General features: G+C 45.7%; 1 protein-coding gene across 2 annotated transcripts in view; it reads left to right on the forward strand.

Moving 5' to 3' along the window:
* Positions 1 to 17297, forward strand: part of PTPRO (protein tyrosine phosphatase receptor type O) — a 246991-nt gene that overhangs the window by 215483 nt on the left and 14211 nt on the right. For both annotated transcript variants that reach the window (XM_056134615.1, XM_056134616.1), the window contains 4 exons: positions 10877 to 10967; positions 11704 to 11780; positions 12633 to 12767; positions 12991 to 13113. In XM_056134615.1, coding sequence (XP_055990590.1) covers positions 10877 to 10967; positions 11704 to 11780; positions 12633 to 12767; positions 12991 to 13113 — 426 coding nt within the window. The remainder of the gene's footprint in view (positions 1 to 10876; positions 10968 to 11703; positions 11781 to 12632; positions 12768 to 12990; positions 13114 to 17297) is intronic.

Raw genomic sequence — 17297 nt, forward strand, 5'->3', positions numbered from 1 at the left:
CGAGATACTCTCGGTAGCTTGCCAGGCTCTCCAAGAGGGGCGGAGGAATCAAACTTGGGTCAGCTAGGTAGGCCGCATGCAAGGCAAATGTCCTATCTGCTGTGCTATTGCTCCAGCCCTCAATAGAAGTGTAAGGGGGAAAAAAATGTTTCCTGCTCTCAAGGGAATGCAAGAGGGTATTAAGTTGACTGATTCCCCTGGTTTTATCAGATCCAATGGCTGAATATTATGTATTCTTTTTATATTAGTAGGAAATGCTTCCATCCATTTGACATTGAAAGATCACATCATATTGAACTGCATCATTTATAAGTATTATGCAAACTGAAACTGATATCTAGACTTACATATATTACTGATACAGTTGTAAGTCATACATAAATCTTATGTGGGTAAGCTACTTGGTATTCATTGAATAAATTCCCTTTTTCACTCTGCATCTAATTTCAGATATGTTGGAGAGATTGACTAACCTTTTGACGAAAATATACATCCTTTGTTGAGAGAGTTGGACACCTAGGATTAAGTTCAATTTTTCATTCATTAGGTCTTATGTGGAAAACTTTTGATGATTAGACTTCACAGTTTGAGATTTGAGAGTTTCCAGGACAGCCCACCTATTGCTCATTTGTCATTAATTTCTATAGTTTGTGTTTGATCAGGATACTAACAAAAGCCCTCATTATTTTTGTTCAGCCATCTATCTGCAAGGATCAAAGAAAACTACATTACTTGTCATGTAATGGATAGAGTGGACATTTGATTCTGGTAGTAGCTCCTGTTGGCAGTGTCTTGTCCTGTGTTTCCATTCAGTTGTTGAAGTAAGTCACCTGGACCCTCCCCCAACACTTCCTCACCAGGCAACTCTCATTGCTCCAGGTCCAAATTTTATCTCCATTAATTTCTTAGCATCTAGGTTGTCACTCTGTTCCCAAATGCTTGTGATAGTAATTTTTCTATTGACTAGAGTACTACCCAAAATAACACCCAGTGACCAGGCCCTATGAGCTACTTCCAGGCTTCCTTCTCATGCTGCCTTCTGTCATCATCATCTGCCCAAGATTCACTCCATTCTATGAATAATTCTGCCTTCAGAGCATGAACTAAATGCCCAAAATATAAGTTTATGATCTAACTGCTTGGACAGTTGAAGACCTAGTGGTTGGCCAGGGGAAAGAGCTCAGCTGTACATGGGCAGAAACTCACGTTCAATCTCTGACACCAATCTTCCTCCCCATCCAAAAGGATTTAACTCCCCCCAAATATTACCTCAGAATATGATCTTACTTGGAAAGAAGGCCACTGCCAATGAGATTAGTGCATGTGGGGTAGTGTGAAGCCCACCCACCTGGCAGCGAACAGACTCTGAATCCAGTTTGGCAGGAACACTGACAAGACAGAGATACTCACAGGGAGAAGTCGCAGGGTAGAGTTGTACAAAGGAGAGGACACCAAAGACCACACACAAACCAACCAAAGTCAGAAAGAGACCAGCAAGGATTCCCAGAGAGGTTACAGAGGGTAGACAGTACCCCAGTTTCAGACAGACAGCCTCCCAAACTGAGCAAAAACAAAGCACTGTCTTTTCAGCTACTCAGTTTAACCTACTTTGCTATAGTTGCCTTAGGATACAAATATAGAACCTCACTAAAGGCTCTGTTCTAATTCTCTCCTTTCCTCTTGCTTTTTCCTGAAAATGACATTGCCCAGTTCCACTGGCACTTTAATTTTACATCAATGGTCTTTTTTCTATAATGCCACTGATGGTATGACTTCTCTTCCCTCTTTTAGTCATTTTCTCATCTAGTTCAATAGTTTGAAATATTCTTGCACCTGAGGGCTGTCACTGGTCACAGATTGACAATTCAAGATAATGAATGTAGCTCATCTGACTAGTCTGGCCTTCTCCACAGCAAGAGAATAGTATTAGTTATAGACCAGACCAAATGGAATCTTTCCTTCTCATTTGAATCCCTAATACCACCCCTTCATCCCCCTGCCCAAGGTAATATTATTTGAAGAATGATTAGGGCTCAACTAGGTCATGAGTATGGGATCCTCTTTATGGGGATAATGTCCTTATAGGACACACCAGTGGACCCGCTGTCCTACCCCAATGGTGTACACAAAGAAGAGGCTGTGAGGAAAACCTGCCAAGTGGTACCCACCTACTCACCAAGACAAGTCTGAGCATCAACCAGCCTTGCCAGCCTACAGAGTTTTGTTGAAGCCATTAGTCTACATTGTTTTGTTACAAGCAGCCTGCACAAACTAATAGCATTTGTGCCTGTGCTTTACCTGTTAAGACACATGCTTTACACACAGTCATCCCCACAGGACTGTTCTTGGGTTTTGGTTGCTTGTATCCTTGGGCTGCCATAAGAAGACTTAAAACAACAGAATTGATTCTTTCAGTACCATACTAGAAGCTCAGGAACCAAACCCTAAGTGTTGGCTGTCTTCCCTCTGAAGGCTTCCCTCCTCCTCTGCCTCTTCATGTTCCTCTTCATGCATTGCCTGGTTTATAGTTACATCACTAAGCTATGTTTTCATCTTTATATGGCCTCTTCCTCCTTTTTTGTATGACACTTTATTTTAACATTGTGATTTACAAAGTTGTTCACAATACAGTTGTTTCAATACAGGTATTCAGTGTTCCAATATCAGTCCCACCACCAATGTGCCCTTCCTTCCACTGATGTCCCATTCCTCTCCTACCACTCCAAGCCAGTTCCCTTATCAGGCCCAAGTAATTTACTTTATATTGTTTGTAGCAACATATATCTCTAAATGGTGTTAAGTCCGAGGAACAATTCTTCTCCAGTGTCGAAAACGGCATGGTGAGATTCGTGCCTTCTTGTCTCGGTCAGACCAATGATGTCGTACTTGATCATTCGCGCTTGTACCATCAGGTCCTTGATGGATGCATCTGATGCTAGCATACGTGCATTGAAAGTACAGACGATCATGTTTGTCTTCCTTCGTTGTGGCAGCCTAGGTCGGCCTTGAGATTTTGTCGGCCTCTCCTTTCTCATCCTTCTCAGTGCTGCCATGTCGGTGAAGCCTTCAGGGTCAGGTGAATGAGACCAGTTGTAGTTACTGGTTTTGGCATATTGAATACACAGCGGATAGCTTGCCAGGCTCTTCCGTGTGGGCGGAATACTCTCGGTAGCTTGCCAGTCTTTCCGAGAGGGATAGAGGCTTTTGGGGCGACCTCTAATCACCCTTGTAGGTGTTACCATATTTGAACCCTATCAAATATGGTACGACAATTCCAGAAGATGGGTATTTAGTGTCTTATGATGTGTTGCGCGGCTGCTTGCGGCCGCGCAGGTCCAGAAAGCGTCCTGGAGTGTGGTGACGGCTGGGTAGTGGAAGTAGTGTCGAGAGTGGAAGTCTGCCAGTGGGGTATTTATCTGGGTAGGGTGGGTCTCCTGTGCACAATTTGATCCCTGGGTGGTTGATGGAAGCAGACAGGGCAGGGTAGGGTGGGGCTCCTGATTAGAATCCCTTTGTCACCTGTGGCAGTGGGAGCAAGCAGAGAAGCTCTGTCCCTGGGTCCGCCGAGCCTGGAGTCCAAGGTCTCAGAGAGTTCCGCTTATCTTGTTCTGTGGGTCTTCAGTCGTGTGTGGGTCTCGGCCAGAGCTGCCACGCGGGTCCGGAAAGCGTCCTGGAGTGTGGCGATGGCTGGGTAGTGGAAGTAGTGTCCAATTGTTCTTCGAAACATGCGATAAAAGAGGAGTTGGAGGCGTCGGTGTCCTTGCAACACAAACTTGGCCAAGAGCATTGATTCATTCTAATGCCTAGCAACCTGAAAAGGACGTTTACATTTGAATAGATGTGGCTCACTGCCTGCAGTTTCTATCTTCGTTGTCTACGCACCAACATCTCATTATGATGAAAGAGAAATCGAGAAGTTCTACATGGAGCTAGAGAAGTTCTATAAAGAAGACCACATCTTCTACAAGATCATTGTGGGTGATTTTAATGCCAAGATAGGACCAAGAAGATCAGCTGAAGAACTTCACATTGGGACCCGTGGCCTAGAATGGAACGAACAGGGTGAGAGACTGTCTGAGTTCATCATGTCAACCAAGACCATTCATGGTAACTCACAGTTCCAGAAGGCAGAATCTAAACGATGGACAAGGGAGTCTCCTGGTGGACGATTCCACAATGAAATAGACCACATCATATTCAATCGACGGTTTTGCCTGACTGATGTCGCTGTTGTCCCAAAATTTTGAACGGGATCGGACCACCGTCTCCTTCGTGCAAAATTCTACTTCACAGAGCGGAGAGAAAGGGCTGAAAAGTTCAAAAAGAGAACTCCCAGAATGACCACCAACTGGGAACTCTTTGGTACTATTGCGGCAACATGGGAAGATGCCATTGTTGACAACATTGACGAGGAATACGATCGACTGGTTCAGCACCTCCATGAATGTGCGAGGAACGCCAAGAGAGAGATAGCCACAAAAAATCGCCTATCTTCGAAAACTCTTGAGCTAATTCGCCAGTGTGGTTTGGCGCATGCCTCAGGCAACCGCAAGCTAACGTCCGAGCTCACAAACCAGTGCAGAGATGCGATCAAGGAAGACCTCAAAGAGAGAAGAGCAGAAGTACTGGTAGATGCGGCAGAAGCCGGGAAAAGTATTCGTAATGCCCGCCTGTCCTTCGCCAACTATAAGACCAAGATGACTGCCCTCCGACGTCCTGATGGATCCATCACATCCTCCAGAACGGCAATGGAGAAGATTATCCATGACTTCTACTCAAATCTCTTCGATAGCCATGTCCACTTGCCGACATACCAAATTCCACAGGATGGATATGTCGTTCCCAATGTTCTCCCTTCTGAAATCCGACACGCCATTTCATCGGTAAAGAAACAAACAGCACCCGGCCCAGACAAGGTCAGACCTGAACACCTGAAGAACCTGCCGTCAGTACTCATCAATACACTGGCTCGGCTCTTCACTCGCTACCTGTCTGAATGCAAGGTTCCGTCCCAATGGAAAACCAGCAGGACCGTACTACTGTTCAAGAAGGGAGACATCCATGACATTGGCAACTATCGCCCGATCTGCCTATTGTCTGTCATCTACAAGTTGTTCACTCGAGTCATCCTAAATAGGATTGGCAGAACACTAGATGAAGGACAACCATGCGAGCAAGCAGGGTTCCGCAAAGGATTCAGCACCATTGACCATATCCACACAATAACCAAGCTCACTGAGGTTTCTCGGGAGTTCAAGATGCCGCTCTGCTTAACGTTCATTGATTTAAAGAAGGCCTTTGATTCTGTTGAGACGGAAGCAGTCATTGAAGCCCTAGCCAATCAGGGCATTCAAGCCCAATACATCAGGATCCTCCGTGAGCTGTATTGCGGATTCACTACCAGGATCTCACCATTCTACAAAGAAGTGATCGTTGGTGTCAAGAGAGGGGTGCGGCAGGGTGATACCATTTCACCGAAACTCTTCAGTGCCACCCTCAAGAACATCATGCGACGACTGGAATGGGAAGGAATGGGAGTGAAGATAGATGATCGGAAACTACACCACCTCCGCTTTGCTGATGACATTGTTTTAATAACACCAAACATCAGCCAAGTGGCACAAATGCTGGCCGACTTTGACCGTGAGTGTGGAAAGGTAGGACTACAGCTGAATCTTACGAAGACAATGTTTATGAGAAACAGCCTTGTTCCTGACGCCCCATTCGCTCTCAATGGAACAACCATCTCCGAATGCAACAGCTATGTGTACCTAGGTCGAGAGGTCAACATGACAAATGACCTGGCACCCGAGCTGCGCAGGAGGAAGAGAGCGGCTTGGAACGCCTTCAAGAACGTCGAAGAAATAGCTAAGAGGACGAAGAACCTCCGGCTCCGGGCACATCTCTTTGATTCCACTGTTCTTCCTGCATTAACATATGCCTCAGAGACCTGGGCCCTACGCAAACAAGATGAGAACGCTATTCAGGTCTCCCAAAGAAGAATAGAAAGAGCTATGCTTGGAATATCACGTTTTACTCAAATGAGAGAAAGAATCCGGAGTTCTGACATCCGTCGACGATCAAGGATCAGGGATGCTGTCTCATTTGCCAAGGTGTCGAAAATCAGATGGGCTGGTCACGTAATGAGATTTAAAGACGACCATTGGACTAGAGCTGTTACTGATTGGATTCCATGGGATGTCAAAACACCGCGTGGCCGCCCACCTACCAAATGGTCAGACTTCTTCGTGAAGATCATGAACAATCGGTTTGAGGCCCTTCATGTTCCTGGAGCGAACAGATGCCATTGGGCTACACTAGCACATGACAGGGACAAATGGAGACGTTACTGGCGCCTGCTCGAGCAAATCGACGACTAACGGGAAGTTAAGTTAAGTGATTAAGTGAAGGTGTTAAGTCATGGCCTGAGAATTTACGGGGGTATTAGATATGAGTTGAGCCTTCTGTGTTATTGTTTTCACTCACAGAGAATTTCTACTCAATTTTTTTTTATCTTGTTTCCTGTGCTTCTATTGGGCTGTCAGCTCTGTGAAGTTAGGAGGTGTTGTGCGGCTGCATACGTGGTCACATACTTCAGAAACATTGGAGTTGGGACAGTCAGACGCCAGTGGCTCTCCGGCGTCTCTCCAAGATCAGTCATGAAGCTAGGCTGTTTCTCTGGCAATGGTGGGAACTGGATATGGATGGGTGGAGTGCTGGGATTCTGGCAGAATAGGAACTGGATCTGCCTCCATTATGCTAAGGCTCCAGAGACTTGGGCCTGGTGTCAGCATCCACGTCTCCCTGGAATAACTCAACCATCAATCTCTCACCTCTTCTTCCTTTTTATAATCACACCTATTAGATTTAGGGTCTAGTTGTATCAGAAAGAATAATCCTATTTCATGATGCTTCGTCATAAAATCTTATTTTTCTAATAAGCTCAGTTCATGTGTTTGGAGTTGGAGAGTGTTGGCCATATCTTTTTTTTTTTTATTTACTGCTTTCTTTTATTTTCTTTTTTTTATTGAATTACCATGAGATACAGTTACAAAGCTTTTATATTTAAGATTCAGCCATAAAATGATCAAACACCCATCCTCCACCAGGGCACATTTTCCACCACCAATGTCCCCAGTACCTGCCTCCCCCCACCCCATCCCTGTCCTCACCCTGCCTCTATGGCAGACAATTTCCCCAATATTCTCTACTTTGGGGCATTATGTTTTGCCTGAATTTTCCCACCACCATTAATGCCTTCCTGCCAAGAGCAGATGCCCAATAATTTATTTTCCATTGCTCATTTTGAATATCATGAGAGTTCACAAGTTGCTTTGTGGCCTCACACTTCTGGGATCCTAGGTTGTAGATGGTTGGGTTCCAGAAACATCTCTAGGGCACTAATCTATTTTGGGATTCAATTGGGAGTCTCTGGACAAGAGTTGTTGATGCTCCAAAATGGTGCCCAGTGGAAGTTTGTGGGTGTGACAGCTGGTCTGCAGAGCTGGTGGAGAGGCAAGGAGAGACTGCCCCATCTCTGCTGCCATGCTGCCTGGAGATTCAGTCCTGGTACCCACATATCTGGGCCTTGCTTGTGGGAGCTCTTGGACGCCAGGATTCCATCTGGAGTAGCCTGGGAGACTGCACCTGCTCCATCTGGGGTGCCTCAGTGAAATTGATTTGGTAGGGGGCCTGGAGAGATCTCCGGTGTTGTGCACTGGTTGCTGTGTTTCTGGACTGGGGTGTTGCTGACCATATCTTTTAGGGAACCAACATTTCAGCCATTCAAAATTACTGTGTATTAGGAAAATATAAAATTGACCAAAGAAAATTTTTAAAAATGATATATGTGGCTGGTGAGATAGCGCTAGTGATAGAGTGCATGCCTCACATGTGTGACAGCTGGACTTCACACTCAGTACACCATGCACCAAAGCACCAGCACCCACAGAATCTGAGATCCAAACTATCAGACCCACCCCGACCAAGGAATAAGGAGCCCTTCCCCCACTCCCAACTCACTCTAAAACAAGTGGCTTGTGTTGGTTTCGGGCTGTCCCCTCCTATTTTGCCTTGATGAAGCTTGAGTCTCTAGACTTTCCATATGATTGGAAAGAAATAGCTGCAGAGCTACTGAACCAGAAAGAGTATTTGATTTTCCACTTAGTGACAAGCTAAATCACAAAAGATTGCAAAGCATTTTGTGTAGACGTGCTGCTCCTGCTTTGCTGCAGTTCAGCTCTGGCAGTTTACATGAACAACATTCAGCCAATTAAACCTCGCTTATCAACTGGGGGCATTGGCAGCAGGGAGGCAGCACACAATTAAAGTTCAGCCAGTTCATCAGCTTCCATATGTGCTCCCACCCTTCACCTCAATCTGTTTCCACACTTTCTTTCAAATCCGAGGCCTTTTCCTGTGGTTTGCCAGTCTGTCCTCAGAGTCAGGGACATACCAGGGGAGTGGTAGGTCTGTTAGCATAAATCTCTAAGGAGGGAAAAATTATGGAGCCGGGAAAAGCAAAACGAAGAATCCTAACAGACATTTCACAATCTTATTGTGCTGCATTCATATTTGCTGAATTGAATCATTCCTTTAGATAGCCACCAGTGAGACGTGGAGAAATGATTATCCTTATCTCATAGATAATTAAACTGATGTTAATGAGCATTGAGTTTCTTTTCCCAGGCCCCACAGTTTATAAGTGGTACAACGAAATAAGCCAGATGTTTTGACAAACTATCCATAAAGGCACTCTCTAAAGGAAGTAGATAGCCAAAGTATTTTAAGTAATTCAAGCTTCATTTAAGGAGGCTTATAGGTGCCAAGCGAAAGTAACCTACAAATGACACTGATGTGGTTGGAACTTGCAAAAAGTAAAGTCTTGTTTTCTTATGAGAACAATATAATCTGTCTTTGGAAACCTTTTCAAATGGAAAAACCCATTATGAAATAGCAAGGACAAATTCTGTTTAATGTTCTTTGACAAGCAAGGAGATTGCCTGAGATGAAAAACTCCTGGTTTTGTGAACTGTAGATCAAAGTCAGCATAATTTCTAAGGTTGGCTTCAGTGTAAGCCAGAGAGTCTGTGATGTGATTTTGAAACGTCAAAAGTGGACAATCACAGGAAGTGCAAAGCAGGGCTCTGTGCTGGCTACAGGCCTGTCTCCCTGTGCCCAGAAGCCCGGTTAAGCTACTGAGGCACTTCTGTGTCAAAGCCACAGAAGATCCAGGAACTTGGCCTCTAACACACATGTTTACGAAGAACACTGGGATTCAGAAGGAACTTGAAGACGGTGGTGGAGAGTCTCAAGTACTTTGGTGATGGTGAGGTGCAGTAATTACGGACATCTAACTCATTACAGTTGATAATCTTGCAATCATGTTACTTAAACTATAGTCATACAAAAGGAAAAGATTTAAAGACTGAAAAGGCATGAGAAAGTTAAGCCTGTCAAGGCACAGTCAAATGTCTCCAGTCCTTTTCAGAAGTCTTTCAAAGTGAGGCTGGAGTGATAGTACAGCGGGGAGGCTGTTTGCCTTGCACACGGCTGACCTGGGTTTGATTCTCAGCATTCCATATGGTCCAGAAATAATTCCTCGGTGCAGGTCAGAGTTATTGAGGAGTAACCCCTGAGAATCACCAGATGGGATCCAAAAAGCCAAAAAAAAAATAGTCTTTCAAAGTCTCTTGAAATCCTTTCTCCAGAGGAAAGTCCTTCATGATTCATTTAAGTAATAATTGGGAGGAATTATGAAGATTATGTATGAGTAAATGAAACAACAAGGGTTTTCTTTTTTTTAAGGGTTTTCTTAACCCTTAAGTTTAGATGTATGTAGAGGGAGAGATGTATGTTTACAAGTATTTCCGTCAAACGGGGACAGGAGTAGCACTGGGTGGTCTGCTGTGTTGGTTGTGCACTGAACAATTCCAGGGAGCACTGTTTACACGAACTACAGCATGAGCAATGACCCTTGGGAAACCCAGTTGGCCTGACTGCAATTTCTTATTCCTTCTAAGGCATGTCACATACCAGATTAGAAATCCCCTTTCTAGTGGCATAAGCTTGTCATGGTTGCCTGTTATTATCAAAGTTGCCTGCTAATCCCCTGACAGGGAATGAGAGTAGACACATAAAGACAGATAGTTGGTGGTTTTCTTATTTTACTGAAAGATTTTCCCCATCCATTTCCACTTTGTGTTCATATTTAAAATGTCATTACCAAACACTGAGTGCCTGCCCATGCTCCATCTTGCAAGAAGGCGAATGTTCCTCATTCTCTGTTCCTCACTCTCCCTTATTCCTTTTTCTAAAGTTCACTGCCTTCAGATCTATTTCCTCATAGAACACAAAAATGTTTATGTGAAATGCATATTTCAGTTGCCTCATACCTTCCAGGAAACTGAAACCTACTTGTTTTCTAATTTTCCACACCCTGAGCATGATGAACATAATTCATGTGTCCTTCTCCTGATTATGAAGTTTTCTGTAGATTACCTACTTATTACTGCAGTAATGCTCTGTAAGATTGTAGGACATGTAGGGAATCTCAGTGGCCTGCCACAGCATTTATTCTTCTCCCTCCGAAGGTCTGTGGAACTGCATAAACATTTGGAGGGTACAAGGACACCAAAGCAAGCAGGTACATTGAAAGCTTCTAAATGGACCTCAGTTCTACCCAAGTTTACTTTCCAAAGCAGACTGACTACGGTGAGGGTGTAGAGGTACCGTCTGTCCTCTGAGAGAGCGGCTCAGTATCAGGGGGCCCAGGAGAAGTGGTAACTGCTGTCGACAGGGCAGAAATCCCCAGTGTAAACAGTGAGCCTGCCCACACAGTTCATGACAATCTCAGATCCATCCCTATCCTTTGCAGGAGCTGAAACTGATCGGACTGGATATCCCACACTTTGCTGCAGATCTCCCACTGAACCGCTGCAAAAATCGCTACACCAACATCCTACCATGTAAGACGTCCAGAAGGGCCAGCCCTGCTCATGCCATCTGAAGCTTGAAGGACTGTTCCTACAGATAAAACCCTGGACCCAGTCCTAGGCCAGATCCCCTGAGCCCTGGACCGCCCCTCCCCTCCAGACCACTGCCATGTCAGGATAGGTCATCTGTGATGGGACAAGCCACCTCTTGGCTCACTTTTTGGGTGGGGATACAGGAGAGAATGGGGAAAGGGGAGAGGGAAGCTAGGAAATTTCTAGAAAGAGGCCTTTCCCCCTGGGGAGGTTCTTGATGAAGGTCAGTGGTGTCATTATTAGAGAACCTCAATTTCTACACATGAGGCTTGATGTTTCTCACTCAAAGTCCATTCACCAAAATCCCATGCAAACCTCTCCCTCTTCGCTAGCCCCGCAAAGGGAGTGACTTCTTTGCCTGCCCCTAGAAATATGGGAATCAAGTCAGGCTCCATTCTCTAGGCTTCCTGTCAATCTCCCAGATGGTTCAGTTCCTGTAAATATTCTGCAACATCTTTCCTGTCCCCCTAAAATCTGGAGACCATTCAAAGGTGAGCTGATGAGTTAAAAAAAAAGTGCTCAGGAGCAATTTATAAATGATAACTAAGAGTGAGATCTGGCTCAGGTATCAGACCCCCTTGTCTCTCACCAACTGGGTGTGGGAGTGGTTGGGGAGAACCAGGATAGCGTTCCCTTCCATTCTGATTGTTCTCGCTTCCTTTCTTCTCCTTGACAGATGATTTTAGCCGTGTGAGATTAGTCTGCATGAACGAGGAGGAAGGTGCAGACTATATCAATGCCAACTACATTCCAGTAAGTGAAAAGAAAAAGATGAAGATGAATCAGGTCTCCACATGCAGACATGGCCAGGGGAAGACGTGAGGGCAACAGACAAAAAAACACCTTCCCCTTCCCAACAGTTCAATTCTGTAAACAAGCGTCCAACCTTCCATTGCAGAGTAAAGAATAGAAGAGAAGGGCCGGAGATTAGTACTAGATTGGGTATTAAAGGACTAGTGAGTGTAGATAATGATAATAATATATGCTTGGCTGGCACCCTGGGAGTGTAACTGCCTACAGAGGCCCTCTACGGGGTGAATTTCCTATATATCAGTGGACAGCAGTTCACGCCCGAAAATTACACAGTGATATAAAGCAAAGGCACTTCAGTAAAAATGATAGCTACCTTTGCTATAAAAGTTACAGAGAGGGCGTGGACAGATATTGCAGTGGCCCTGCAGGGTACTTTCCTTGCACACAACTGATATTAAGTTTGATCCCAGAACTGCACATGGTCCCCTGAGCACCACCAGGAGTGAACCCTGAGCACAGAGCCAGGAGTCAACCCTAAGCACCACTGGTGCCAACCTCCCCCAATCTTCCCACTAAAAAAAAAAAAAAAAAAAAAAAAAGTCAGGGTAGTGAGGCCAGGAAGTGGCTGAGTGAGAGGCCTTGCATGTTTGAGGTCCTGGGTTCCATCTCTCCATCTCAAGAAAAGGAAATCAGCAGTCGACATTATTAAAAGGCGTTGAGTATGAACTCCCAAGTTACCTTGGAAACTTGAAAAGCAGCCACAGTTACTATGAGAGAAGCCCCAGTCAGCACTAGCCTTGTCAGGTTTGGGGCTCCGTGACCCCTTCCCCTGACAACCTGCTCCTCTCACAGGGCTACAACTCGCCCCAGGAGTACATCGCCACCCAGGGGCCACTGCCCGAAACCAGAAACGACTTCTGGAAGATGGTCCTGCAGCAGAAGGCACAGATCATCATCATGCTCACTCAGTGCAACGAGAAGAGGCGGGTGAGTCCCCAGGGCTGTTCCCTGCGCTGCCCTGGGCGAGTGTCCCTATGTATCCCACACCACCCTGCACCCTCTCTTCAGCATCCCCCCCCCCGACAGTCGGTGGTTACGGGGGTTCCAGCCTTTGGTCCTCGAGCCAGCTCTGCCAATGCAGTGACGGGGAGGCGGAAACAGCTGCTTCCCTGGCCATGTGGCTGAAAAGCCTCCTGTCCCTCTGCCTCAGGTGAAGTGTGACCACTACTGGCCCTTCACAGAGGAGCCTGTCGCCTACGGAGACATCACAGTAGAGATGGTCTCGGAGGACGAGCAGGACGACTGGGCCTGCAGGCATTTCCGGATCAACTACGTGAGTCACTCCCCGGGGGCGGGGAATCGTCCCCACACAGGCAAATTCTGGGTGCAGGTGGCCCAGCCACCTTAGTGTCAGACCGTGGACGCTTCTTCCCAGAGAAGAGCACTCTTCTCTGGAGCTTGTTCCCTTCCTGTGGCGAAGGGCTGGACTGAGAAGAGCATGCAAGGACACTAATGGATAAGGGGCAGATGGAAAAGAGGCAGGTGGAGAAGGTCCCAGATGGAGAAGGTCCCAGGTGGAGAAATGGCAGTTGGAGAAGCATCCAGGTGCAATGTGGTCCTAGGGCCCTGGAGGGGATGGGGACGGGGCCGGGGGACTGGACCCTGCATTTCTGAGGGTCCCAGAGCAGTAGAATAAAGTGGGTCACTACTCCCAAGGGACTGAAGAAGGAAGGTTCTCTCTCCACAATGTGTCAGGCACTGGGACATCAAGATACACTCATACTTGCAACATGAAGCAATGCACATAGAGTGGTTGATTGGGTCCTGCCTTCTCTGGTTCTGGTTTGGTTTTGACACTTTCACAGGCCTCACCTAGCACAGTGCCGTAGTTCTCTTGAAATGAGTTCCTGCCTCCTGGGACATTGGGAAAAGCATTTTTCTCAACAACATGAGTGTGTGCTGGGGGACCGGGGCTAGCCCACTGGATTCAGGGTTATAAAAACCAGGTACTGGGGGTGGGGGATATACCGGGGACACTGCTGGTGGAAAGTGTTCACTGATGGAGGGATGGGTGTTTGATCATTGTACGGCTGAATCTTGAACATGAAAGCTTTGTAACTGTATCTCACAGTGATTAAAAAAAGGGGGGGTAATGTGGAGTTGATGCCCAATTCAATCAGCTTAATCAATGGGTGGATAAATAGAAGTACTCCTACATTAAAAAAACACAGTTACTTGCTTCTGAAATGCACAGAATAATGAAACAATGAAAGGGGAAAGACATGGAGAAAGAGAGAACTCTCCCACCTGTCTGACCATCCTCTCAGTGTGCAGTGATGGAGTTCTTCAGGGGCTTGTAAGTGCCTGAGAGACAGGACAGGGAAGGGAGTGTCTTGAGGTCCTTTCATGCGGATCCGCACCTTGAAGGACAGAACTTAGTTGGTTGAGAATAGAAAAATTTCCACAAATGTGTCTGTCTCTGCTCACTTCATCATTTGCCGAACAGGCTGAGAAGACGCAGCCTGAGGACAGACCACAGACATACCCTCATTGTAAAGCCTGTGACTTTTCCAAAGCATTGGGCACGTAGGGAGGATTGAAAATAAGAAAAAGAATTTCTAGTTACTTTATTATAGAAATGACGTATTTCGGAGAGCCTGGCAAGCTACCGAGAGTATCGAGCCCGCACAGCAAAGCCTGGCAAGCTCCCCGTGACGTATTTGATATGCTAAACACAGTAACATCAAGTCTCACGATGGAGATGTTACTGGGCCCGCTCGAGAAAATCGATGAACAACGGGAGGATCGTGACCGTAGATCGTGACGTATTTTGAATTTCAGTATTCTCAATAACATGCCTTGCCGTTGACCACACAATCCATCATGCCTAGTTGCTCCATTGCTGCTGCCTCAAGCTTGAGTAGATGCAAGAGATCAGAGGACCCACTGTACAGAATCGGCTGCTCTTCCCACTCGGGAAGGTTAGCTGAGCCTTAACACAGACCACGGAAACAAGGATTGTCCATATGCAGGCAACAGAAACAGAAATGCTCATTAGGTCTGCATTTATGAGATAAATCACTTCCTTAACCACTGGCAGGAAGGGATTTGGGCAACAATGGTTTTTGAGACAAAGCAATGGGAATTTTTGGCAAATCCCAGTTCGATGGTAATGGTGCTTCCTGCTGTTCCATTTCTGCCATATGTCCATGTCCTCCTGTCCCCTCCGTGCTTTTCCATTCAGTAAAGCTCTCCAGTCTGCTGTCCCCTCACTATTAGCTTTCTATGTCTCTGCCCCTTCCCCCTCTGCTCTAGCCTCCCTGAAGAACTCCATCACTGAACACTGAGAGGATGAGCAGAACAGCGGGTAATAGAGTTCTCTCTTTCTCCATGCCTTCCTTCTTCACTGTCCTGTGCATTTCAGAAGCAAGTACCCTGTTGTTGTTGTTTTTTAATAATCCTTGTAATCCCAGCCGTTAGCTTAATAAGTCTTTCTGGAATGAATAAATCAAAGGATGGTGAATGAATGCATGAATGGTTTCAAAAATAATAAAGCACTTGAAAAGCATCACAAACGTTCCATCGGAGAAAATATTTGACAATCTGAATGCCGAGTAAACTCTGCTCTCTTTCTTGGCTATTTCAGCTGGAAAGCCAGTGGCAATTGCTTGAGGAATATAGGCCAAGTCTTTCCCAAGTTTTTCATCTAGGAGAAAAAAGAGTTCAGAGCACAAAATAGGGTCTGTTCCTATGGCTGTGCCTTTGACAGGGAAAAGTGATATCCATCATTGCACAGTCCGTGCTTCACAGCTTGTCCTTGATCGTAGCCGATGACCTATATTTCAAGGATAACCACGTGAAAGACTTGAAACAGGACTAAAACACTGACTAGCAGTGTTTTCTGCCAGGTATTTATGTACCCCTTCTAAGCATCGGGCTGCCTTATAGCTGTAAACATACAGAGCTAAAATGCGAGTTCCCTCAATGAAGGGTCTCCTGCCAAAGACCATCATGTGAGCTAGTGAACGGTTCTGTTTGTTTCACTATTGTTTATACTCCAGTTTCCTCCATATGGACGTGAGGAAACTTTCAGACTCTAGGATGAAAATATATAATGAGAAAAGCAGAGTGAAAGAAAACCTTTCTGGAAAGGTTGTATCAGAAGGAGCCAGGAGTTTTCTCACTTAACAAGAATGGAGGAAAAATGACTCTGTCACACAATTTGTCACTTTCCAGCTCTTGAGAAGCTTGAACTCAGTGAGAACTAGAGAGTTCCAGACTAGCAAAAATCCTGTTTGACCCATGACTTGCTATTCCTTTAGTTGGGTCACCCTGACACTGGCAATGGAGGGACATGTGACTTTTGCAGTGTCCATTGGGGTCCATATTTGAATAGGCAAACATTTCAGGAACTTTTCTCTGGACCATCAAGGATATCTGATAGCAACTGAGTATCTTTAAATGCTCCTTCTGTGCTTGGTTCATTCTGCACCATTGATCAGACTTGGGTTCCTTTCCTCGCCTCCTTCCTGAAGGCACCCGGGAATGGAACCAGCATCTTTGCAGACCTTGTGCTTGCTCTGTGTGTCACAGAAAGGGCTGAGAGCACGTTGGGGAAAATGTGAGTGTGTGATCTCAGGTGCCATGGTCTACTGGAAGTGTTGGCTTGTTTCTGTTTATATGAATCTTATCTGGGTACTTACTTATGTATTTTAGAGATATAGATACAGTTACTTATATTTATACAAATTGCACTCTGCCCAAGACCACTAATTCTTTGGAATTTATTTCTAAATTACAACATAGGGGCCAGAGCAATAGTATAGCAGGTAGGGGACTTGCCTTACATGTGTCCACCCAGGTCCTGTCCTTAGCACCTCATATGGTCTCCTGAACCCCACCAGAGTAATTCTGGGCTCATCTTGGAATAAATAATAACTAAAATAAATTATTATAGAGTGTTTTATCTTCTGGGTGGAGTCTAGGTGCTTAGCAAGGTTGAGAGATGGGACATGAAATTGATACTTTTGAGGTGTGGGTTTACGTTGCTTCCCCAAAGGAACATAGTGCTCCTGGTGGGTTAGGGTGCTGGAAAGATGGGGTGCACAGACGTGGCTATGGGTACACTTGAGGCGAGGGGGGCTTTCTCTTTGTTCACTTAAAGGAGATAGATATCCAGGGGGCATAGAGTAACTTTGTAAAAAGGGGCGATGTGGCTGGAGCGATAGCACAGTGGGTAGGGTGTTTGCCTTGCTCGTGGCCGACCCGGGTTCAAATTCCAGCATCCCATATGGTCCCCTGAGCACCACCAGGAGTAATTCTTGAGTGCAGAGCCAGGAGTAACCCCTGAGCATCACCAGGTGTGATCCAAAAAGCAAAAAAAAAGGGGGGGATGGTAAGCTAGATAAGTTTGGGAGCTTGTAGAGTAGAATATTTCCAATGAGAACAGAATTAATCTTTATGCTTATAATTGGTAAGGACTCAAAAGAATAACTCTTGAAAGACACACATCTCATT

This window comes from Sorex fumeus, unplaced genomic scaffold (assembly GCF_029834395.1).
Source record: "Sorex fumeus unplaced genomic scaffold, SorFum_2.1 ptg000100l, whole genome shotgun sequence".
NCBI classification, from domain to species: Eukaryota; Metazoa; Chordata; class Mammalia; order Eulipotyphla; family Soricidae; genus Sorex; species Sorex fumeus.